Raw genomic sequence first — 26,355 nt, 5'->3', positions numbered from 1 at the left:
TTTCATTCCTGGTGTATGTTTCATAGCTGGTAGTACAGAGGTAACATCTAAAACTTAGTACATTAGTATTAACAGAGACTTCACAAGCATGATTCCAAATTTGAGAGTTAAAGAGTTAGAGTCCTAAGCACTTGACCTTACCCATGAGTATAATGCTCGGGTTCCTCTTCTTAGCTTCCTTCATCAGCCACCACTCATAGCCTCGGAAATAATTCTCATCCAGCTCATAGTGCATGTGCGAGGGTTCAGTGCCATCTGAACAGGGAGAGCAGAAGGACAGGACCCAAGGATGTGCTTTCCAGAGCCTCTTAAGTACACACTCACGAATATACACACAAACACACATGCCCATACTCTCACACACACATACACACACTCACACACATTCACACAGATACACACATACTTACATACACACTCACTCTCACACACACACTCACTCTCACATACACACTCTCATACACACATACACCCACACTTACACAGATACACACATACTCACATACACACTCACTCATACTCTCACACACACATACACCCACACTCACAAACACATACCTACACACTCACACTCTCACACACACTCACTCTCACACACACTCACTCTCACACACACATACACCCACATTCACACAGACACATACCCACACACTCACTCTCTCACACACACACACTTTCACACACACACTCTCATACACACATACACCTACACTCACACAGATACACATATACTCACACACACACTCACTCATACTCTCACACACATACACCCACACTCACAAACACATACCTACACACTCACACTCTCACACACACTCACTCTCACACACACATACACCCACACTCACACAGACACATACCCACACACTCACACTCTCACACACACTCACTCTCACACACACATGCACCCACACTCACACAGACACATACCCACACACTCACACTCTCACATACACTCACTCTCACACACACATGCACCCACACTCACAAACACATACCCACACACTCACACTCTCACACACACTCACTCTCACACACACATGCACCCACACTCACAAACACATACCCACACACTCACACTCTCACACACACACACTCTCACACACACATACATCCACATTCACACAGACACATACCCACACACTCACACTCTCACATACACTCACACTCTTATACACACATTCACACTCTCACACACACACTCATACTCTCATACACATACAGGCACACACATACTCACACATATATACTCATTCACACTCACACTCTCACCCACTCACACTCTCACACACACATTCACTCTCTCACACACACACTAACACACAGACACACATACACACACTCACACTCTCGCACACACTCACTCACACACACAGGCATACACATACACAGACACAGACACACACACACACACATACACCCTGGTATGCAAACACACACTAAAACAATTTTTAAAGTGGTACTTTTCTTGTATTCTAGTTCTGGCTCAGAAGTTGTGCAGATGAGAATTATGTAAGAACATGGCTTTGCAAAGTATCTTATTTCATATTTTTCATTATATTAAACACTGTAAGGTTCTTAAAATAATAAAGCCACAATGTTATCTTAAAAGCAGTACGGAGACAAATGCTATCACATTTTATTACTGAACAACCCCAGGACTAAGTTCTGCAGAGCTGTCCATCTCTCTGAGGTTTCCAACCTCAAGTCCACATCATCTCAACTCTCCCTCCCCACCCTGGCTGTGAACCCCTGTACGCCTGAGCCCCATTCTTACACTCCACAATACAACAGGCATGATACAGCAAGCTCTAAGACAAGGTGACTATGCACGCCTACTGCAACGATAGCCAAGTCCTGTGCTAGCACTCAAAGCCAGCAGAGGAAACATCAAGATCAAGGCAGAGGCAGGTCTCCGAGGTCAGCGTCCTCATGTGTGCTCATGGTTCAGACACCAGTCTTTGCTAACTGGGGCCTATGAGGATGACTATCCTGGCCCATTTCTTCTTTAATGTCAGCACGAGAGCTCCTACGAACCGCCCTTCTGTGTCCTTAACTCTAATTCAGCTTCAGCAAATGCACTGCATCAGCATTAGCTCCCTGTCTAAAAGGTTTTTACAGAAGACTTTTTTTTTTTTTGAGAAAAGCTTCTGTTAGGGAGGTTCCCTCCAGCTTTAATTTTCACTTTTTTCTTGCAGCATAAATTAAGTACAAACGCTGAAGCAGGGCCCAGTAACTGACCTACCTTACTCTCACTTTCTCCCTCTCTGACTTCCTTTTGTCTCCTTTAACTCTTTTCCTTCTGGGTTGTAAACTGAGCTGCCCAGCAGTTACGTTGGATTCTAAGAACAACAGTTCCGATCCACAAACACCTTTATCACAACAGATTCAAACTACCCCAAAAGAACCACAAGCCTGCAGGTTAGAAAGTTAATCAAGCCGCCCTCTCAAAGGAGAAGACTTCTCATTGCAGAATCAGCCTGAAGAATGAACAATCAGACCACAGCCTGACCAAGGTTACTGCTCTGTCAAATATGCATAACTCTAGCTAACCAAACCACAGATTACAGCCTTCGTTCCCCTTTTCAATAAAGCCTCAAAGTCCTTCTTTTCTTTCAAAGAAAAGCCATGGGTCACGAGACCTTTTTTTTTTTTTTTTATCAGTGTTGTCTGGATGATAAGAGGGCCCCAGTCATCACCTCTGACAAGTCTGATAAGTGGCCAAACCTAGGTTATTACATTGGAAGCCAAGGCTTTTGTCCTAAGACTCCAGTAGGAGTACATATTCAAAGAGACTCAGTAAAGGCTGTTCTTCCAGTATTAAAGGCTTGGCTCCCTGCACCCTTTCGATGGCTTACAACTATCGGAAACTCCAGCTTCAGGAAGCTTAATACTCTCTTCTAGCCTCTGCAGGCACTAAGTATGAACATGGTACACATATACCCATACAGACAAAACACTCACATTCATAACATAAAAATAAATCGTTTTTATTTTAAATTACCTTGAAATCACTAGCAGGAAGACAAACACAGAAAATGCTCTCAAGTAATATTAATGGACTTGGTCTATAAGCATTAAGTATATTTAATTACTGAAAGAAGTGCTTTACAATTTGTCTATGAAGGTTATATCTTTATGTAAATTACATTTGTTTTTTTAAAAGCTGTATCTGTGTCTCTAAAATATATTTGTTGTATTTTACAATACATTTTTAAAGTTAATAACATCTTATATATTCTATACATAATTAAATTTTTCTTATAACTTTTCCATAAAATTCCAAATGTGCATGATTTTTAGAAAACTGGATTTCTCTAGTGATTACTTCAATGAGCAATTTAGACTTTCAATACTATTTTTGGAAATTTTACATTTAACATGATTCTTAAAAATGAAAAATATAAAAAGCCAGGCCAGCAAGGTGATGTCACCCAGTCCCACATATGCATGTACACACACCTGAAAATGTGAAAGGAGAAAAGTAAAGCCCGATCCGCTGAAGAACAATCTCCTCAAATGAGGCGATCTTCCTTCTGTCCCATATGTTTAAGTATAGGTAAATTGTCAATCCTCCTACCTGTTGTTTGTCCATCGCCACCTATCTCCACTTTTAGAATATGCAAAGAGGCACCAAAGTTTGGCTGTGGAAAAAGGAACAGTGTTATTAATGTACTCTGACATGTAAAAGCTTGGGAGGCCTTGGGAGGCCTTGGGAGGCCTTGGGCAGTACAGGGAGAGAAGAAACAAACTTCTATGGGAAAGCTGAGAAATTCTAAGGCTGAACTTCACCATATACTTTCAAAACACCACAGGCCCATGAGGTGATTATTCTTCCTTACCTTAAATAGATAATCCAGTATTTCAGAACGATAGGGCTCTGGGTAATTTACTAGAAGCCGAGAGGTTGCCTGGGGAAAAAAAAAAATTCAAAACTATGAAAAAAAAAAAAGTATGGTCATCTGTATTTGTCTACAGTGTACACACACACACACACACACACACACACACACACACACGACCCAGCATGAGCAAATGGAGCTATGAAGTCATTTGCTACGTTATTTGGTCTGCACCCAATCACTGGGTGCACAGGCCTATTGTTTTTCTGAGAGCTAATAGGTTTTCTTATGATGGTGTAAGAGTTGGTTGAGAGATACGCTTATAAAGGCTATTACACTGTGATGGTTAGCACTGTCAACTTGACAGGATGGAGTATCACTGGGGAGACAATCTTGTGGGGTGTCTGTGAGGGAGCTTCTAGAGTTGACTGGAGTAGGAAGGCCCACCCTGAATGTGAGTAGAAACATGTCATGGGCTGACACCTCAAACTGTATAAAATCAAGAAGGCTACCTGAGCACTGGCAAGCATCTGTGTGCTGTCTAACTGCAGATATGATATGACCAGCTGCAGCATCCTCCTTCCCTACCACCATGGACCAAACCCTCAAACTGAGAGCCAAAATAAATCCTTTCTCCTTTAAACCATTTTTTGGGGTATTTTGTCATATCAACAAGAAAAATAGCTAATATAAGCATGATTCCAAATTCATCTTGAAACTGAAAGTCTATCCTAAGAGCACCCATCAATATCTGGGGGCTAGGATGAATAAGATGAATCTCAAGACAGTCTTAGCCATCAATATCTTATAGCTATGTAAGAGCTATGCTGAGAGAACAATATTTCCCTCACCTTTATAAATTCAATCTGCTATTGTTAAGATTGACCTCACAATGATCCCCACGGCAAGACTGTATGAACAAAACCTCACATGAGACTGGTAACAGAATGAATAAAAAAAAAAACAGATTCTACCATGAACCTTTGCAGCAAGTATATCCTTACCAACACGTTTACCTAGACTTCTGGCCCCTAACACTTTGAGTAAATAAACGTGTTATCTTAAAAGAAAAAAGATAGTACAAGCACTATCTAGATTTAGCCACACCTAGACCCAGAAGACAGCATGGAAAAAAAAAAAAAAAAGAAATTATAAAACCAATAGTGAAATCAAAGACTTGTACATTGGAAGGCCATCAGTGAGTAGGCAAGGTGTTAGATACAAGGCAACCAGGAAAAACTGCAGCTGTGTCCTCAGGGCTGGGTCTCTAGCTCGGCAGCAGTAAAGACATGCTAGGGCAAGGACCCATAAACAGCTTGTGTCTTGATAACCATGTCTCTTGATGGCCAAAATAACCCTTTTGTGGTTACAAGCATTGTTGAAGCTGAAGTTGTAGTATTAGAAACTAGGGTACCAGGTCACTTTCCCAGCATCCTGCCACAAAATCTTAAAACAACTCCCTCCTCCATAATCCGTAAAAACATAACAAGAATCACAATTGGATAATCACGCCTGTCCTCACAATGCTACCCCCTGTCACTTTGTTCCCTCAGAAGAGAAACTTAAGCAAAGGGACATGAAATAACCTGTCAAAACCAGGAGGGGAGTGTCCTGAACCAGAATGACTCCAGCCACCGCTGAAGTCCACATGTCAACCACTGAAGCAAAATGCTTTCCCTAAATATGTGAAAATCAAGAGAGGGAAATCTAAGTACTGCTTCAACTGTGCTAGGTAACATGTTTTACCCACACACATTTAAACTGGTATGTAAATAAAATGTTCATCCATCTTCATTCATTATTGTTCTCCTAAACTGTCTAACACATAACACAGTACAGAGACATTACTACTTGACTATTTTATAGATTTACCTGCTCTGGAGGCTGGAGAGATGGCAACTCACAGTGACCTACTTCTGGCCTCTAAGTACCTACACTCACATGTACAAACACTCCCACCATATACACAATAAGGTTTACTCCATCACACCAGGTTATGAAATTATTTTAATAATTTAAAATTGAGTGAATTAAGCAAATGAAACAATCTGGGATATTGATTGGAATACTAGAAATTTCAAATTTTTTAAGAAAGCCTATACACTTAGATTTAATAGCAAAGATATCAAAAGGAGAGGTTAAGGCTGTATATGAAATATTGGCTATTTATTAAATAAACAGTACTGAGAATAGATTAGTTCGTTAGTACACATACACGCTGGGGTATATAAGAACATTGTACTGTATTCCTAGCTTTTCTGTAGATCTAAAATTACTCTTACGGCTTCAATTTAAAAGCAAAACCACTTCCCAGTCCTGAGATCTTTGAATCAACAAGAAATCTCTCTCAAGACCTCATCATTTGAGAATTAACTGGTGTTTATTGTAAAGTCAGAATGGAACTTAAATTTTAGCCAATACACCTAATGATTCCCATGCGCCCTAGAGAACCAGCATCCCCACCCCCGACCCCCCAACACACACAAACACACTTGGCAGTTTTGGTTAGTGGATGAAGGTGGCCCTCTTTTAAAACAATATCCCAGATCGCCTCATTTTTACACAACCCTAAAGAGTCAAGAGGTCTTACAGGGGTGGGGAGGGTGCTATTCACTGCTCAAGAAGAGTCCCCCAAACCCTGCCTATGTCTTCTGACTCACTGCCCCACCAACTAACTCCCTGGGAAGGAAGGGAACCACTAAAGCTGAGGCTTCGCGGTCCCGATCTGGCTTTTCTGGAAGTGACTTTTCCAGCACCGCAAAGACAGCCCTGGCCGGCGACCCTCGAGCCCTGGCCACTTGACTGCAGCAGACACCGGTTCCCTCGAGACCTCGGGCTCCCCATTCCAATCTAACTGCCAGCCTGGGTTCATCCCCAAGCGGCGCGCGGGTAGCGGCGTTTGCTCGCCCGGCAACGCCGCGGGGGCTTGTGGGAGAGGGCAACCCCGGCATTCCCTGCGCTCCTCCGCATTCCTCCTTCCCACCAGCCCGCGCTCACCCCGCCGCCGCTGACTGCGCCGATGCCATCGAACTCCCGGCCCAGCCCGTCGGAGTCGTCTAGCACGTAGGCGCCGCTCGGCGCCAGCATCGCGCACAACAACAAGGGCACCGCGACACGGCTCGCCGAGCCCGCGGCGGCGGTCATGACTTTCGCTTGGCGTTGCTGGGAAGCCTTAGGCTGGCTGTTAGCCATTGTGCGGGTCACGTGACTGGGGCTCCCCGGGAGGCGGGTCCGACCGCCTCCCTGAGGAAGAAGAGCGGGCGGCTGAGGAAGCTTTCGCCATCTTAAGTGAGGGCTGCGGGCTGCCCGCGCAGCCGCTGTAGTGTTGAGCGGGGAGAGGTCGAGCGAGCTTTGCCTTGTCACTTCTGTGTCAAAGAGGCGGGACCAGTCTCTCTGCGTGTAATTACTTAGTGACCACTCTTCCTACCTCACCTGATGAATCATCTTAGTGAATGGTCAACAACTGTCAAAAGAAGAGGGCTGTGAGTGGTCCTACCCTAATAGATCATTCTCAGTAGGAAACAGCAGTGAGGACCTGGCTTGAAGCCCCTAACTGAGTCCCCAGTTAAGGGGTCATCTTGGTTGAGTCGCTTGCCTTAAGGACCCTGAATTTTTCTAAACCACCGTGAGAGAAGAACAGCAAGTCAGGGAACTCTGGATAAAATAAAAGTAAGATAATAGGCACCCCGGAAATCTTAGTTGGATGCACTTAGACACTTGGCAAATGCTAGCTGACAAAGTTTTCTGTTCGGCTGAGTAGTTTGCTATATCCAGGTCTTTTAGCCTTAAGAGAGAATATGAGATTAGTCTTCTAAAATGTTGCATTAAGAATCCTAAGGAAAAATAAAACACAATAGATCCAGAATACTCTGATCTTTATTCTGCTTCTTAAAGAACTATGAAATTCACTTATGAAAGATGCCCTGACCAAAATATAGGAAGTGGTAATGTTTGCCAACTCTTGTTACAGTAACCCTTACCTTCCTACTCACTTCTCTATCCAGTTAAAGTACCCTAGCAGGTGCATCCAGCCTGTGCCTGCAGACAAGATAATAGCTATGAAAGCAGCCCACCCTAAAATTATACATAAACTTAACTCAAAACATTGTGAGACTGTTTATGATAAAAAAAAAAAAAAAACTTCGATTGTGCAGACCTCAAGTGTGAAGTCTATAGCTGACAACATAGTGTCACGATAAGAAAAGACTGGACATGGCTGCTCACACGTTTTGCAACTTAAACATGCACCTAATCAGATTCAGCACATATGTCATTAATCTGTTTTATTGGGTGGGGGGGTCTTCATTTTCTTAGAATGTGCCCTATAACTTAAATTTGTAAGCTTTGTCCATCTAGTTTGTCACAGCAGTTTAACTCTTAGGACCCCAAAATGACAAAGGTAAAATTATGCTGCTTTGAAACTACCATAAGCTAACTTCCACTGTCAGTAAACTGATGTGCTAGGAAAGTGAACTGTCCTGGGAATTCCCCTAATATTGTAGAAAGCTACACCCCCACCCGCACCCCCAAACATTCCTTTAGTGGAAAGCATAGAGCCAGTGAGTTCTCACCCAAGTCCCTGAGACACCAGAGTGACAAGGAGAAGACAAATGCACTGGGGCTTAAGGGAGCATAGGCCTTTGCATAATGATCTATGGAGTAAGTTGTGTTAGCCCTTGAAAACAAACCTGAATCTGTGTTTCACGACTGCTGTCTTCAGTACGTTCTAGTTGCTGTAACAGAATCTCTGATAAAGGACTTAAAGACAGGAGAGTTTATCTTGGCTTATCTTCTTGGCAGCTGAGTCTCCCCAGCAGTACCCAGAGGCACCTGGGTGTGTTGCATCTTCAGTCAGGAAAGCCAGGAGGTGAAAGCTGGCACTCAGCTTACTTCCTTCTTTTTATGGGCAACTTCCCTCTTCAGTTAAACCTTTCAGGGAAGACCTTCATAGACACACCCAGGGTTTTTTTGTTGTTTTGTTTTGTTTTGTTTTGTTTTTTTGTGCTGATTCTAAATTCAGTCAAGTTGATAATGAAGATTACCCACCACAAACACAATTACAGGAAATTATATGAAGGGATAAAATCAAACCATTTGCACACTTGGAACTCGGTACACATATGGAGGTCAGAGGTTCTCTCCCACTACAAGGCTCCCAGAGATTAAACTTTGGTCAGCAGGCTTGATGATGGCACCTTTACCCACTGAAGCATTTCTCCAGCCCTTGTTTTGCTCTGAGTTTTGGTTCTATAATAATCCAGGCCTGTCACTGCTTCACAATGCTAAGCGTGTTGAGAGGCAGAGTTACTCTACCTTCTAGAATGAAGAAAGCAAATCCTCCCTCTTCCTGCTTTCAGTGCAGGCTCTGACAGTAATCAGACCCTTCAGTTGGTTCCTTGAAGATGTACTTTGACCTTGGAAGGGTGACCAGAAGTTTGAGGGTGGATCTATTACACTGGAACCCAGGAGTATCACAGAGACTCCAGCTAAAGTGTCCTCAAGGGCCCGGCACAGTGGGGTCAGCAGTGCCATCCTAACCTGAATGTCCAGGTGGGGTGACCTGGTTTTCTGTTTTTTATCTCCAGCCTCATCCTCAGGGCTCCGCATAGATCATGGGCCATATCCTGACCACTTCACTTTTTGTGCCAGGTGGCCACAGCTTCAGTTGTTTGCATCAAAGAATGCCGGCTGAACGTAATCCTTGGCAAATGTGATCCTGACAGCGAATTCTCTCACTGTGAAAACTGGCCCCTCGACCTGTAGCTTGTCAGCGATGTTTACTGCAAAGATTTGTCCAAGTACTAGAAAGCCAGGAGGTTTCAGTCCCGTGCTGCAGCGGAAGGATATTTAGTCTCTCTTCAACTGTCAATATCAACTGTCAGAGAGGAATTTGAGAGTCTCCTGAGCTCCTAGGGCTGAAGAAAATGACAGTTTATGTTAATTACCATTGTTTTTTTATTTTTCTCTCACTGTAAACAAATAACTGGCAAGAAGCAACTTGAGGGAGAAAGGGTTTATTTGTCTTAGTGTTGAAGAGAATCTAATTAATCACAACAGGGATAACAGGGCATCAGATGTCATGGGCCTGGTAGCCTCGTGTCCACAACCAGGAAACAGACAATGACAAAATCAAGACTCATTTTTACTGGCCCTTAAAGGTTCCATGACCTTCCTCAAACAGCACCGCCAGTGGGGACCAAGTGTTCACACACAGGTTCTGCGAAACATTTCATGTTCAAACCGCAAAAGTTCATTCAACAGAGAGATGATTTCAACATTGAGCACAATGCTGCCCAACAGAGAACATCAAAGGCAGACAGCATTTGAGCTTTCTATCAGCCACACTAATGTTACGACAGAACATTAACCTTGATAGTCTATTTTACTTAACCCCAGATATTACCCTCACCGTATTTAATTAATAAAAAGCTATGTTATTTTCTTCATACTTAATTTTCTGAAAGCCCTTTATGCATTTCTCACATCTGAATTTGAATATCAGGAGGATTCCCCCAAGCAAGTAGCCCAGAACGCCAGCCTTTCCATTCTTCTCGGTCTCTTTTGAAACTAAATTCATAGCCTTTTCCACTCTCACTTTCTGCCAAAGAACCCTTTCTTATTAGGCCACAAACACGACTAATTAAATGCATAAAAAGAAATTAAAAATGAGAGTAAGAAGCAGGATGTCAGAACTTGATCCCGCCCTATTTGCTCACTGCTTTTAATCTTGGAAATTGCACCAGACAAGTGATGCAGCTTAGAAAGGGGAAAGAGGGGAAAACGTCCTTCATCAGCAGAATAGCTGCCCACATTGTCTGCCGCATGGAGAAGCTGTAATCCAGAAAGTCCGCATTCATTTGCCCCATTTCAAGCCCAAGTGTGCTGCCTCTGACCAGTGTTGGGAAGATCAGAAAACTGCCCAAGAATTCTGACCCTGTAAAGCCAATGTTCTGAATAAGTGTTTTATTGATTTGACCTTTAGATGGTCAAAATACCTCCGTGTCTCTTGGCTCTGAAATGTTCCCAACTGTTCATTTAAATACCACTGTGATTAAATATGTTACTGCTGCATTTTTAACTAAACAAGATGCAGAATCCATAAAAGTTGTTGTCCCCTTATGTGAAGTAAGCAAGTTTTGCTCACTAACATTTTTTCCTTCTTTAAGCAGAAGTAAAAGTTTGTGTTTCTCATGTTCTCTGACTACATCCTCTTTTTTCCAGTGTTTGAAGAGTAACGTGCATAGATACTTGATGTGAAAATATTCTTTCTCAAAAAACCAGAAGTATGGTCTATCTAGATAAAATTAGATGTTGTGCAAATCATGAAGTACCCATGAAATAGAAACGATAGTTAGACAAATGTGCAAAACCAAGCAAAAGAAAGAGACATGGGGGTTATAGCCATGAGTAGACAAATTATTGTTTCATTTTGGTACATTTCTAATCCCTTGTCTCTGTGTGTGTGTATGTGCATTATGTGTGCAGACTCATATGTGTGCAGATGCGTGTGTCAGCCTGAGAGCCACCTTGGGACTTGTTCCTCAGGCTTCATCATTCTCTTCTTTTCTTTCTTTAAAATAAAAGACAAGTCTTTCTCTAACCTAGAGTTTGCCTGCCTCTCCCTTCCCAGTACTGGGATCACAATCATACGCCACCATATTTGGCTTTTTGACATTGCTCTTGAGACTCAGATGCAGATCTCCATGGTTGCAAGGGAAACCCTGCATTAAGTGAACCCCAACCCCCAGCCCTGAAGCCTTAAGTCATGATTGTTTTTACATTTTACCTTAATTTTCTATCATCTCAATGACAATATATCCTGAGGTTTTTTTCAGTTACTACATGTTATTTACAAATTCTTGAATACTTCACAAATTCATTAATTTTATAATTCTTTTTTGTTATTGTTGTTTGGTTGGTTGATTGGTTTTGAGACAGAGTGTACCCTGACTATCCTGGAACTCACTGGGGAGACCAGGCTGACCTTGAACTCAGAGATACAACTGCTCTTGCTTCCCAGATGCTGGGATTAAAGGTGTGTACCACCACAGTCGGGCATATTTTTATTTTTATATATTCATTTTTTAATTTTTTTTCAAGACAGGGTTTCTTTGTATAGCCTGGGCTGTCCTGGAACGCACTCTGTAGACCAGGTTGGCCTCCAACTCAGAAGTCCACCTGCCTCTGCCTCCCAAGTGCTAGGATTAAAGGTGTGCACCACCACTGCCCGAAAGGGCATATTTTTATGATTCATAAAGACATATTAAGAAAATTTCAAAAGCCTTTACATTCCCCTCATATTCCTTAGTTAACTTCAGGAAGAAATGTCTCAGCTATATCATAAGAACACATTTTTTTCCATCTACAAACACAGACTTGGCATATCCTGAGTAGAACCTAAAATTAAGTTAGAATTTTCCACTCTCAATTGATTTCATACTTATAAAATAATACCCTTGCCTTAATTTCTAATCAAGGCTTATTAAGATGCTGTTTAAAAATGATGTCTAACTTTTCTCAAAAGTAGGATGTTCTAGGAACTAATTTCACTTTGCATTCAAACACTTAGAGTTTTACCCTGTTAAAATAACTGCATTAGCTTTTTAAAATAATAATCTACAGCACTTGCAAACACGTTTTCAAATTTCATGATTATCTAGTTGCCTGATCCAGTCCCATCAGCTGCTTTTAGGAATCACTGTTATGTATTCCCAGAGGATTGCTAGAAGAGAAAATGATTGTATAATCAAATACTATACATCTTAATCCTGTTAGTCCCCCCAGAAGAAAGGTTCTCCCAAAGGTGGCTCTCTTGACCTACTCATATCCCGGCTTATTTTTGCTGTTAAACCACAGTAATCACCAAACCCATTCTACCTCTTCTGCTTTATTCTCCATGAACCAACTCATCCCAAATTGGCCCTCAGTATCCTCTCCATCCTCACACCCAGGTTACTCATCCCACTTCATGCATGTGCATCTAGAAGTGTTTATCTCTGCTTCTGTGGCATCCAGGGTGTCAGTAAGTGGCCCTCTCTTACATGGTGGTGTGCTCCTTTCCACAGAATAGTCAGGGCCTGTGTAGATGCCTGCACAGTCAATCTAATGACAGATGCAGTGACAGGATGAAGACGTGAAAGGATTAAATAGTTGCAATGTATCCCATTAAGAAAAGCATCAAAATCAGAGGGTATAGAGATGAATCACTGGGGAAGGGTGCTTGCACAGTATGAGCACCTGAGCTGGGATTCTGGTGCTCAAGTAAAAAGCTGTGCATAACTATGTGTCTGCTTGTAACCCCAACACACTGGACAAGCTGAGACAGGAAGACCGCTGGAGCTTACTAGCCACCAGTCCAGTTCCAGTAAGAGAACCTGTGCAAAGAAATAAGGCAGAGCAAGGCAAAAAGGATACATTTCTGGTTTCCAAAAGTGTGCATACTGGTGACACAGCTGCACACACATGTGCACACATCAGACACATACATATGCATGAAAAAGGCATACATATAACTATACACTTATAATTAAGATACAAAGAGAATGGGTTATGAAAACCACAGGACAATAAATGACCCAAATATCACTTAAAGTACAGAAGGATTCTTTTGTTTGAACTCAGATAAAGTAAGCCTTCTCATTAAAAAGCTGCTTCCTCATTGGCTTATGACAAAATACGAGCGCAATTTCCTGTCCCCACAACACTGCTGGTTTCTCTTCTTGATACAAGCAGATTTGCCAGCCTCCTCAGTCAAGAGAAGCATCCCTCCAGAAACAGGGGTGAGTATGAGATTTTAAAACTAGAATAAGATTTTAAGGTAGATAGTATACTTTCAGCATAATGGTCCACAATGTCTGTAACATTTCATCTGATCTGGGCTTTATGAGTGTAACAAGACCAAGCTTTGTGAGAGAGATGCAATTGAGGAAGACACATTGTTTCTTCTACTTCGAGTAGTGGTATGGGAATGTCAGAACTCAAAACTGGTTAGGCGACAATATAGGTATAATAAAGAGGGTCGTAAGTGCTCAGCTCTCTCTTCAGGATGCAGTAATGACAAACTGATGGTTTAGGAAGAATCTCTGCCATCCTGGGCAGGAGAGCTACTTGCTGTTATCGCCTCACCAGTGCAGGGGTCCAGGAGTATGTTTTACATTCATCGGAAATCATGTGAGGTTAGAAAATTATGTTTCTAGCATCATTAAGCATCTGTTGTAGATATTTGTTAATAAATCACTGTCATAGTACCGGAGACCTGCTAGGCATGCAAGCATGCTTTAGGTGATTAGCTTTCTGTAATGCTGTATGCGAGCAATTTGCTTTTAGCTATTGTCATCAATTATTTATATTATTTTCAGAGCTATGCTATAGATTGTCTTTTTAGCACTTCATAAAATTTAAACCTAGATCATTCATATTTTCAGGGAGGGTGGCAAAAATTCCCAAAATTTCACTAAAGTGTCCTAAATAATATTTGGAAAGATACAGGTTCAATACGTTCTGAATAGCTTGCTTTGAATGCACTTTCATTGACTTAACTAGAGCTATCTGCAGTGCTGGCTTGGCATCACAGGTAGCAAGTCCCTAGGCTGGCCTGTGATGTGGCTTTCCTGACAGTCAAGGATGACTTCCTTTTAGGAAATCTGTGGGGCAGTAGAAGGGAAAATAGTACATTGGTCATGTTAACATATGGTGAAGTCTTTCCCTTCGCTAGGCTCTTGGCCCCACAGGGCATCTCATTTAACTCTCGTAGCAACCCTGTGGCCTAAGCACCAACTTACACGAGAGGAAACAAACTTAAAAGAACCACAGATTCCCCCAAGAACTTTGAGAACCTCTCCAAAAGCAACCACAAGCACATACCGCCCCTGTTGCTCAAACAGACAAGATGCTATCTGCTTCATCAAGCCACCCTGACTGACGTCTGCTCTCAGCAGGGCAGGAAGTGCTTTTATAGCTAAAGAAATGTATTCTGTTGAGAACTGTAAAACTCACTAGAATAATTTTCTCTGTCTTTGCTTTTGTAGAAACAAACATATACTCACTTAGTAACACAAAAAAAGGAAGACACCATTGCCCACCCATTCGTTCTTGGTCCTGTCTCAAGTGAGGAGACCTTTATAGTTTAGGTGTTTTCCCTGGGGTACATAAGCCTACCCAAGAGTGTGATGCTGACATTCATCAGAGTCCACTCCTTAGCAGCTTATGCCGGTCCTTCCCTTCTTGCGGTTCAGATCTTAGAGTTTCATTTCCTGTCTTCACCAAGAACCTTTAAAGGTTTCTTCAAGAAGTGAAGAGTCAATTTTCTGGTAGTAGTTACCTGTAAATGCTAGGTTTTGCTCTGTTTCTTGAAATGCGATTATAAGATGACAGCCATTTTCTTGGAATACAGAAGCCTGAACAGTCAGGCATCTGGTTTCAGTGGTTGCCGTTGATAAGCCCTCTGTCAGTCTGAAATGTCCCCTTTGTACATAATCCATCCATCTTCTCTGGCATTTCCCTTAGTTTTTGGTCTCTGTGGTTTGATCACTAAGTACTGATGTTTCACTTTGTCACATCTGACACTAGGCTTCATACTTCAGGGGTATTTGTGCACGTTGCTTTTCGCTGACCTCTCCTTCCTTTATGGGAAGTTACACGTGTACTTCACTGATCTCACTTTCTTCCCGTGTGGGGCTCCAGTTACACGTGTACTGATCTTTTTGGTTTACTCTCCATGCATCTTTCCTGTTTCCCTTTTTCTTTTACTCTGATTTTTTTTCTGATTTTTTTTTTTTTTGTTTCCTGTACTAATGTTCTCTTCTGAGGAATTTTTACTATTAAATTTTATTCAACAACGTCTACTCTAATTTTTAGAGAAAAATAAGGCTATTCAGTTTTGGTTTTGATTTTTTGGTTTTTCAAGACAGGGTTTCTCTGTGTAGTCCTGGCTGTCCTGGAACTCACTCTGTAGACCAGGCTGGCCTTGAACTCAGAAATCCACCTGCCTCTGCCTCCCAAGTGCTGGGATTAAAGGCGTGAGCCACCACTGCCTGGCTAAGGCTATTTAGTTTTGACATCCTCTCTCTCCTCCCTTCTTCCTCTCCTTCTTCTGAGACACACTTTCATTCTATAGCCCAGGCTGCTTGTAAATTCATGGCGATTCCCTAAGCCACAGTATCCCAAACACTGGGGTTACAGGCAGGAGCTATCACACAGCTTTTTTTTTTTTTCTTTCTCTTCATCCATCCTGTGGTCTGATCCCATCTTTTATTTCTTTAAACTGAATAACTTACACATGATTTGTGATATGTGTGTATTCCTTTATCTCTAAAGTTTCTGTGCACCTAGTTCTCTTAGAGTCCCCCCCCACGCCACCCCCAGCCTCTCTCTCTCTCTCTCACATATTTTTAAATCTTTATTATTTTATTTCTATTTCAAAAGTTGCTGAGTTCTTCACCCCATCCCCTCTACCCCCCACCTCTGAGAGGGTGCGCCCCAACTGGCTCACCCATTCCCACCTCACCCCCACCATCACCCCTCTGCCCTGGGTATCTAATTTCCACAGGATTAACCTTATCCTCTCCCACATTGAGGTCATCCAAGGTAGTCCTCCGCTACACATGTGCCCTCGACCATGAACCAGCCCATGTGTGCTCCTTGGTTTCTAGTTTAGCCTCTGGGAGGTCTAAGAGGCCCAGGTTACTTGACACTGTTGTTCTTCCTACAGAGTTGCAATCCCCTTCAGCTCCTTCAGTCCTTCCTCTAACTTTTCTGTATTGGTTCCTGACCTCAATCCAATGGTTGGCTGTAAGTGTCTGCATTTACCTCAGTCAGTTGCTGGTAAAGCCTCTCTGAGGACAGCCACGCCAGGCTCCTGTCTGCACACACTATATAGCCTCAGTAATAGGGCCAGGATTTAGTGTGCACACATTGGCCAGTTGGCCCAGTTGGGCTAGTCACTGAGTGGTCTTTCTTTCAGTCTCTGCTCCATTTTCGCCCCTTCGTTTCCTTTAGACAGGAACAATTCTGGGCTAAAAATTTTGAAGATGAGTGGGTGGCCCCCTGCCTCAACTGGGGCCATGAGTCCTGGTAACCGCTCGCATCCCAGGTCTCTGGGACTTCCTAGAGGTTCCCCTTGGCCCCTAACCCCTACTGCTACATATATCCATTCATTCTCCTGGCCCTCTGGGCATCCCTCCTGTCTCTCCCCATACCTGATCCTGCCCCTCCTTTCCCCTCCCCCTCCCCTCTCCCACCCAATTTCTTCCATCTCCCTGCCTCCCGTGATTATTTTGTCTCCCTTCTAAGTGGGTTTCAGGAATCCACACTTAGGCCTTCTTTCTTGTTAAGCTTCCTATAGTCTGTGAATTGTATCCTGGGTATTCTGAACATTTTGGCTAACATCTGCTTATCAGTGAGTACATACCATTCATGTGCTTCTGGGTCTGGGTGTGCATCTCACTCAGGATGATGTTTTCTCGTTCCATCCATTTGCCTGCAAAATCCATGACATGATCATATTTCTCAGGGCTCTTTGAAGCCCAGGCTGAGGAAGCCTTTCTTTATGAGAAAATTCTATGTTCATTTCTTCTAGGTGCCTAAAACATACTTTTTCATTCAATAAACGCTTTTCTTCTGTGAATCTTTCCATAACGGTTTAATTTTTTTTTTTATTGATTTTCATGTAAGAAAAAAAAAAAAGCAGCACATTGTATTTCTTAGGAAGGCTTACATGTCAGACATGCTGTCAGGATGCTTTCTGGCCTCGGCCACCATGGCCTGTTGATTTCACCATTTACCATCCGAAGCACACCGCTTAATCAGGTTTGACAAACTGAACCTGTTCAAACCAGTCTGCGGCTTGACCATTTTACAAGTTGCAAGTGCTCAGTCAACCAGCATACATATTAAGAAACAGAGTACTGTTTGTTGAGTACTCAGAAGTCCCCCTCCCACCTTCCTTCAGTGTCACCTGACCCTGTCAGAGGTAATCACTGTCCTGACTCCGTATAAACAGGGCTGGCTTTTATCCAATAATATGCCCTCTATTGTGTTTGTCTTGTCAGTCAGCATTGTGCTATTAATCCTCAGCTCTTTCCTTTTTTTTAAATTATATTTTTTAACACATTATGATTTACATTTTTTCTTTATTTATATTTTTATTGGATATTTTATTTACATTTCAGATATTATCCTCTTTCCTTCTTTCCCCACCACCCAGAAACCCCCTATCCCATTCCCCCCTCCTCCTGCTTCTATGAGGATATGTCTCCACCCACCCACCCACCCACCCACCAACTCCCTCCTCCCCACCCTCTAATTCCCCCACAGTGGGACATCCAGCCTTCACAGGACCAAAGACTTCCTCTCACACCTATGCCTGACAAGGCCATCCTTCCCTACATATGCAGTTAGAGCCATGGGTCTCTCCCTATGTGCTCCCAGACTGGTGGTTTAGGCGTTGGGAGCTCTGGTTGGTTGGTATTGTTGCTCTTCCCATGGGGCCCCAAACTCCTTCAGCTCCTTCAGTCTTCTAACTTCTCCATTGGGAACCCCATGATCAGTTCTATGGTTAGCTGTGAGCATCCACCTCTGTATATGTCAGCTCTTTCATTTAGACCAAAATGCAAGCATTGAGATAGAGATGATGATGATGATGATGATGATGATGATGATGATGATGATGCTATATACCATGTATGCTATCTATTCTACTGCTAATGGGCATGCTGGCTGGTGTATATTGCAGACAGTGCTATTGTAAACCTTCTGATCTTAGTGCCTGCTGCTTAGAAAATATGTGTGTATTCATCTAGTAACAAGATTACCAAATCATGTTACATGTGTAAAATTTCCAGCCTAGTTTATATATGGGTTTGAGCATTCTACATCACCACCAAACTTGGTATTTCCCACCATGCCATTTACTCTGGCGAGTGTGTTAGTGGTGTCTCACTGAGGTTTCCATTCACACTTCCATGCTGGCTAATGAAACTGAACCATGTGAGTAGGTCACACGAACCAAACTAATGGTGCAGACTCAGATCCTTTCTAAGTGAGCATCTGCTGAAGTCTATGAACACTCGGGAGATTTTTTTGTTTTCTAAATTTAGCTCCTTGTACAAACCAGGCCAAAGTAAGGAACTTGCCAGCGTTTCTCTGTTGTCTGTGTCTCTGGAACTTGTTAATCTCTTTCCTGATTTGCCCTCTCCCTGAAACTACAGCCTCCGTAATCTCAGGGTGTGTGGTGGTAGAAGAGCGCCTTCTGCCTTCATGGTGGGAATTCTGTGTCTTATGTCTCTGATGCAGAAGCTCTGGCTGTCCTCCCACCCACATCTGGCTCAAGCACAGCTACAGCTTCTTGCTCACCCCCCTCTCCCCAGCTCTCATGCCTGTTTCCCATCACAAATATTTTTGCTATTGCTCTAACAGTCTGCTCTGCATGTTTTATTCATATCTTTAAGTGTCACGAAAACCAGACAGTTTGGGAGTTTTACTCTTCCTCTTTAAGAGTGAGATGCATTCCACATGTGACTTTTTCCCCCCAGTACCAGAATCACGCCTTGTGATAGAAAACCCATTTGTGCTCTGAACTCATTCATACTTGGAAAGAGAATGATACCGCTGAGGGGCAGCTTTCTGCAAAGGTCACATCCTGTAAACCATCAAAACTAGCCTGAGGTCCCACCATCAAAGGAGTGGGATCCCTTCTCTAGGACAGTGTTACTTTACAAAGGATTGAACCTCAGAGATAACCAGCTCCAAGGATGGAAGTTGATAATCACATTTTCCCAGAATACAGATGGTCTGGTTCCCCACTTACGGAATGTATAAGTGAGACACAGTGAGCTACAGTGCATAAGAAACAAAAGGGAAACGGAAGAGGGAGGGCTGCCTGTGCATAAACGCCCAACAAATTATATTCAAACTCTACTTAATCATGTTATAAAAATATTCTCTAATGTGACCTTCAAAATGCCTTATACTGATATTGAATATTAAGTTGAAACTTATCCATTGTGTAGCTATGCACTTTACACTCCAAAGCAACAAAATAAAGTAGTATTTTTTCTCATCACAACCAAACAATTTAAATTTTCTATTCTTTAACCACCAAAAATGGCTTTAATGGTTTAAAACGCCTTGGTTATGGTTACTGAACATTGTCTGGTGGGAAATATCATTCTCTATAAGCTCTAATCCTTTGAGCAATTCTTATTTGAAATAGAAAAAAAAAATCCCTGATTTTATTTGCTAAAGTTCATTGGTTTAGTTAAATAGTGTTTTGTAATTTAAAATATTTCTTATTTTCAATAAATGAGAGAAAACAGCTTTAAAGTCATGATTAGAATAAGGTTATATACCTTATACATATCTAACCTATTCTAGTTCATCTTTTGTTACAGAAACAGGACACTTTTAAAAGAGGAGTATTCACATTTGCACCAACCTCCAATCTCCTGTAAGATTCAAAAGGACAAATGAGAGGCGGTGTGACCTTTTGCGATAGCTAAAATCCCATGCTACTGAACATGAGGACTTCTGATGGTTAAATTCTGTTAGCTTCTTTAAGTCACCCCCCCCCCCCAGGAGCTTGGATCCCAACGTCTAGCAGTAATAGTCTGTGTAAAAATTTGGTCTATAACCACTCTCTAAATGTGTGGATGAATTGATCAGAATGTCAAAAGCCAAGGAAGCCTTGAGAGAGAAGAACCTTAATAAAGAGAACATAACATTGAAAACTTACAAGGCAAGGTTCCTTTTCCTGTTTACAGCCTAAGAAGTAATGTAATTGCCACTGTAAAAAAAAAAAAAAATGACGATGAACAGCACATGTGTTGAAGAACAGCACGACCTGGACCACTATTTGTTCCCAGTGGTCTACATATTTGTGTTTATAGTCAGCGTTCCAGCCAACATCGGATCTTTGTGTGTATCCTTTCTGCAAGCAAAGAAGGAAAATGAGCTAGGAATTTACCTCTTCAGTCTGTCACTGTCAGACCTGCTGTATGCCCTGACTCTGCCTCTCTGGATAAATTACACTTGGAATAAAGACAACTGGACTTTCTCTCCCACCTTGTGCAAAGGAAGCGTTTTCTTCACCTACATGAACTTTTACAGCAGCACAGCGTTCCTCACTTGCATTGCCTTGGACCGCTATTTAGCAGTTGTCTACCCTCTGAGGTTTTCTTTTCTGAGAACAAGAAGATTTGCATTTATTACCAGCCTGTCTATCTGGATATTGGAATCCATCTTTAACTCCATCCTTCTGTGGAAAGATGAAACGAGCGTTGAATACTGTGATGCGAACAAATCTAATTTCACTCTCTGCTATGACAAATACCCTCTGGAGAAATGGCAGATCAACCTCAACCTGTTCAGGACGTGCATGGGCTATGCCATACCCTTGATCACCATCATGATCTGCAACCATAAAGTCTACCAAGCTGTGCAGCACAACCAAGCCACGGAAAACAGCGAGAAGAGAAGGATCATAAAGTTGCTTGCTAGCATCACGCTGACTTTCATCTTATGCTTTACCCCCTTCCACGTTATGGTGCTCATCCGCTGCATTTTAGAGCGCAATTTGAACTTCAGCGACGAGTCTGGAAAGCAGACATTCACGGTGTACAGAATCACAGTGGCGCTGACGAGTCTAAACTGCGTCGCCGATCCAATTCTGTACTGTTTTGTGACTGAAACAGGGAGAGCTGATATGTGGAACATGTTGAAATTGTGTACTAGGAAACACAATAGATACCAAGGACAAAAAAGGGACATATTTTCTGTGTCCTCAAGAGATATGATAGAATTAGAGATTATAGAATAAAAGGTGGAGGCCATTTAAGTTACATGGTATTATATAATAAAAATTATATTTTGGAAAAGAAATCTGGCATAGGAGAACCAAGTGTGAATACTTTAGTCTACCCCAGTGGAAATATTTTTAGGGTACATTGTACGACTCGTATGTTGACTTTATTAAGTAAAGTATGGCAATGTATTGTCTTGTATGTATTCTAATGATTACACATCATTGATTTACTGCCAATTCTCTTTGTTATAACCCTAAGAGTCGTGTAGGACTGTTAGTCTTTAAATCAGTGGCCATTCTATCTGATGATTATGATTTTTTTTTGTCGTTGTACTGTCTTCGGATTTTCAGTCTGTCTGCACCAGTTTTCTCATCTGTATACACCTATCTTCAACAAATGTAACTGCTAAATACTCCTAATCACATTCATTAACAAGTATTTGATGCCACTCCATGCACCGGGATTTTCCACTCAGTACTTACTGGGGTTCTAAAAGAAATCTTCTCATGAACTCCCATGAAGTTTACATACATTTGGGGATGTAGTCACAGAGTCACATATAGTAAAAGTAAATGGATTTTGTATTTTGGTCTTGATTTCTTTACATTTATAGCTTCATAGATGATTGTTGAAACTGATTGAAGTTTCCATCCAGACAAATAGATATTTATAGGCAATCTTACACTCATAAACCCCTTTTTTACTTATGATATGTAAAAAAAAAAAAAAAAAAAGATAAATCTTCCAAGTCTTCATTGTGGAATTGACCCTGCCTAGTTTTAAGTAGGCACTGGGTAGACATTTCTTTTAAACAAAGAATATTTGAAGGTTTTTCTACCCCACTTTCTTCTTTACTCCTTCTCTTTCTTCTCTTCCCTATATATTCTTTCTCCTCATGCAAAATTATGCAAAAATAATCAGCTAGCAAGTGTCTTGATGTCGCTTTGGTCTTTTTCATTGTGAAACAAAAGCTTGACCATCACCAGGACTGACATCTTTGCAGCAGGATGTGTGCATAAATGGCTGTACTTCTCCACTGGTCTTCCATGATGAAGTATGCACACTGTGGAAAGCTACCTTGCCTCGGTGCTGTATATCCATGCCCTGCATTTTCCAGTCAAAATGCTTTCATACAGTTAATAAATCCTGTGTGCACTCTGAGACATATATATGCTTAAAGACTAAACACAAAGTACTAAAAATTAAGGGTAGCTAAAAATCATTTGATTACTTTTTAATGTTAATGGTAGCCTATAAGAATACATGAAAAGACTTTTTTAAACCCCACGGATATTTTTTGCCTATATATGAAAACTCAGATGTAGATTGAGTGACTTCAGAGACATGTGGATTCAGTCCTTGAGCCCAAAACCCTGATTTGATTTCCAGGCTTGACTTTTGTCTTTTATGGCATTTTTTATATAAAAAAATAATTTTCTTTATTTATGCATGAAAATTAATATAGTTGTTGGGTTTAGTAGGAATGAGAGCCATATCACTAATTTATACCTCTAACAATAGAATTAATACAGATAGCAATCACACTGATGTGTTATAGAAACTCGCTTAGAATTTTTCTTTAGTTACTGAGACGCGACAAACACAAACTTTCACAACCATTGACGAAAACATTATAATTAGATAATTAACACTAAAACGTTGGCTAAAAATATTGGATAAGTAATGTCCCTAAAGCCAGGCTGCTAGAGCCTTCCAGCAACTTGCATTTTCTCTCAGAGCAGGTACAGTGATGGGGAAGTCAGGAAGTTACTCCAGAACGCTCTAGACATGACTGAATTCAATCAGCACTGAAAAGTTAGCCCTTGGATCTTTAAGGACTGCCAGAGTTCTCCATTAAGATTCTCCCATTGAACCAAAAGTCTTTCTGGAAGGGAAAAGAACTTCTAGCTGTTTTTATCTCATGTTTTTTTTTTTTTTTTTAAATAAAGAATCTAAAATGGAAGGCCAATTCCTTCACTTACCCATTGTTTGCAACTTCGCTGCATTTTCTCCAACGCTTGCTTCCTACGAAATGCAGAAACAGTGTAGGCTCCTATTCTTCAGGTTATTTATTTTTATCTTATGTGTGTGAATGTTTCGCCTGCAGGTATGTCTGCGCTCTGAGATAGTATCTGCTTTTAACAAATAAACAGAAGAACAATGTGCATAGTTGTGAGCTCTCTGTTTATGGCTAGTAGTTACGCCTGACTTTGTCAGGACTGTGGACAGCTACCCACGAAGAAGAATGTCACCAGATGTAACCCAGGAGTAGATTATAGCAAGGAGAACCAGTTGGAGCTGGCTCTGGGACATGGCTGTTATAGTTATACTCTCCAGATGGTCCAACATTGGCATTTAAGGAGATTCAATGTTCTTCATGTTTTCTGGGTCTGTGGGAAATTCTCAATAGTGCTGGCTCCTGGGCATTCCCCACTCAGAGGAAATACACTAAATGTATCAACATACAGGTAGATATTCATTTTACTATGCACATGTGACTTTTGTTTTTGTATTCAGACCAATTTTTTTTAAGTACATTTTTGGGTAGCCAGAGAAAAGACTACAAGCAGGTGGCGTTTCTTTGTTTTGTTTTTGTATCTTTTTGTTGTTCAATTTTTGCCTCTACTTTATCTGCCTTGTTTAGATAATTTTTATGGGTGAAAAGATATATATATAAAAAATTAACTCCTTGTGTTGTCCAAATTATATGTTATCTCCCTAAGAACATCTGTAGCAAATCTTTTTGTACAAAGTGGTTTATTTCTTCCCTTCTTCCAACCACTAAGCTAACACAGACACTGGTGTCTGTTCTTTAGAGTAATGATTGAATAAGTCACTACTTACCAGTTACCTCTGTTGACTTTGTTTAGTTGATTTATTTATTTTTAGTCAGGTGAGTTTGATTTCAAAGTGGAATCCATGATACAGAGCACGTAGGGATCTCCTTATCAACTCTATGGTTCTGGGGGCCTGTTTTTCAAATCCCACTTTCATCATTCTCTTATCCATGCATGGGGCCCTGTTCTCTCCTAGCTAAACCCATTCCCGGTTGCTATGGTAACAGTTGCTACTGTAGCGATGCTGACCCAAGAAGGCTTTGTGATAAGTAGATTTATCTATGCTGAAAACCCTTTATGAAATCAAAAAGAATTCTTGAAACAGAGATAAGAATACAAATGCATAGACACAACCAACAAACTTTCTGTCTCTCACAAAAAAGAAAAAGGTCTGTGCTACCTTTTAACAGAAAAAAACGTGTCATCACTTTGACATCTGAAGTAATGCACCATTTGGGTTCATTTGGTTTTGTCATTTACCAATCACCAGCTGAGGGAAACATTTCAAATAGTTTCCTTCCCTATTCTGTCTTTTCTTTCTCCCCCAAAGTGGCTGATAAGGATGTGTTTGTTTTACTTCCCAGCCCCCCAATATTTTACTTTCTATTCAGCGTAGTAAGCAAAATAAACACAGTGTATACATTAGCATGCTTTTAGCCACAGAGGTTTTTACCCCCTGAAGATACAAGATTTTATTTTGTAGTATGTACATTTACCACATTCTATTTTTCTTATATATTTTATTTATTCATCTCTCACACAGTATACCCTGATGGCAACCTCTCCTTCTCCCCTTCCTCCATGTTTCCCCTCCTCCAGATGAGAGGTTGTCTTTAAAAAAGCATCTATCCTTATTTTTCCTTGCACAATTCTAGAAGATGTAGTCCTAAGTAAGTTGTTTAAATACACTTCCTAGAAGGAAATCGATGTTTCATGAATACAAAAGCAAGCTGTATTTTTAAAGTATTATTTATTCCCAGCATAAACCCAGTTAAATTCAATGCAAGTAAAAGAAGAAAAAAAGCATTTGAACACCACACCTTTTCTTTTTGGTGCCTCTAATATATTAAAGATGAACCACATTGATTAAGCTAAGTATTGGTTACATTAGCTGAGTGCACGTGATCCTAAGAATTAGAAATAACAAAAGCAGGTATCGAGTGAAGAATTCAGTGAAGCAGGTATTCAGATACTGAGTGAAGCAGAAATGATATGGCAGTTCTTTTCTCTCTTTTTCTCTCTTTGGTGATGAGCAGGGCTAGCCCTGTTTGTGACCACTAGGGGTCAATCATGTTCTAGCACAGAATTTTGCAGGTCCGCGTTCACTGCTGCTTAAAAAGTGACTTGAGATGTGTTTTCTTATCCAAGCAAACAGCAAACACCTCCTATAACCTGGAAATAAAAGAGAAAACGCACCCATAGTCTGTCCTCCTCTCTCTGAGAAGCTGGGTTACAGACTTCAAGAGCTGGCTCATGGGTTAAGAGCACTTGTTGTCTTGCAGAGGACCTAGGTTCGGCTTCCGGGTACTCACGTAGTAGCTCCCAAGTATTCATAACTCCAGTTTCAGAGAATCCTGTGCCTACATATGATCTCCAAGGGCACCAGGCACACATACATGCAGGGAAAGAACACTCATAACACGTGAAGTTAATAAATCTACGATTAGAGGGCTAGCCACCTCTGAGTGTGTGTATGTGTGTTTATAAGATACTTCAATTGTAGGCAGTTAGCATGTGAGCCTGCTATTATGAAATTACCATGCTGAACTCAAGATGCAATTCAGTATTATTTGCAGTTTAAAAATTTTTAATTATTGTCAGATCACAGCACAAACAAATTGATGTCTGTTATTTTGAATTGCTTAAATCTGTCCTCCC

At 41.3% G+C, this 26,355-nt stretch overlaps 2 protein-coding genes across 3 annotated transcripts in view; one reads left to right on the top strand and one right to left on the bottom strand.

The window, feature by feature from the left end:
• Galc (galactosylceramidase) overlaps positions 1-7,208 on the bottom strand; it is a 59,133-nt gene extending 51,925 nt beyond the window's left edge. Inside the window, exons 1-4 of one of the 2 annotated variants that reach the window (XM_076921468.1) lie at positions 6,840-7,208; positions 3,843-3,911; positions 3,581-3,644; positions 142-255 (exon numbers count right to left, since the gene is read on the bottom strand). In XM_076921468.1, coding sequence (XP_076777583.1) covers positions 142-255; positions 3,581-3,644; positions 3,843-3,911; positions 6,840-7,034 — 442 coding nt within the window. In that variant the 5' untranslated portion in view covers positions 7,035-7,208. Of the gene's footprint in view, positions 1-141; positions 256-3,580; positions 3,645-3,842; positions 3,912-5,714; positions 6,752-6,839 lie in introns of those variants that run through there. The other variant, XM_076921469.1, reaches the window with a different exon arrangement.
• Positions 7,209-13,551: 6,343 nt separating this feature from the next.
• On the top strand, positions 13,552-25,894 carry Gpr65 (G protein-coupled receptor 65). Its single transcript, XM_076921467.1, has 2 exons — positions 13,552-13,621; positions 20,231-25,894. Exon 2 carries the CDS (start codon positions 20,641-20,643, stop codon positions 21,652-21,654), a length of 1,014 nt encoding a protein of 337 aa, XP_076777582.1. The 5' UTR covers positions 13,552-13,621; positions 20,231-20,640; the 3' UTR covers positions 21,655-25,894.
• The last annotated feature ends 461 nt before the right edge of the window (positions 25,895-26,355 follow it).

The sequence above is a fragment of the Arvicanthis niloticus genome, chromosome 23 (assembly GCF_011762505.2).
Source record: "Arvicanthis niloticus isolate mArvNil1 chromosome 23, mArvNil1.pat.X, whole genome shotgun sequence".
Classification (NCBI taxonomy): Eukaryota; Metazoa; Chordata; class Mammalia; order Rodentia; family Muridae; genus Arvicanthis; species Arvicanthis niloticus.
This window is presented reverse-complemented; position numbering and strand designations above follow the sequence as displayed.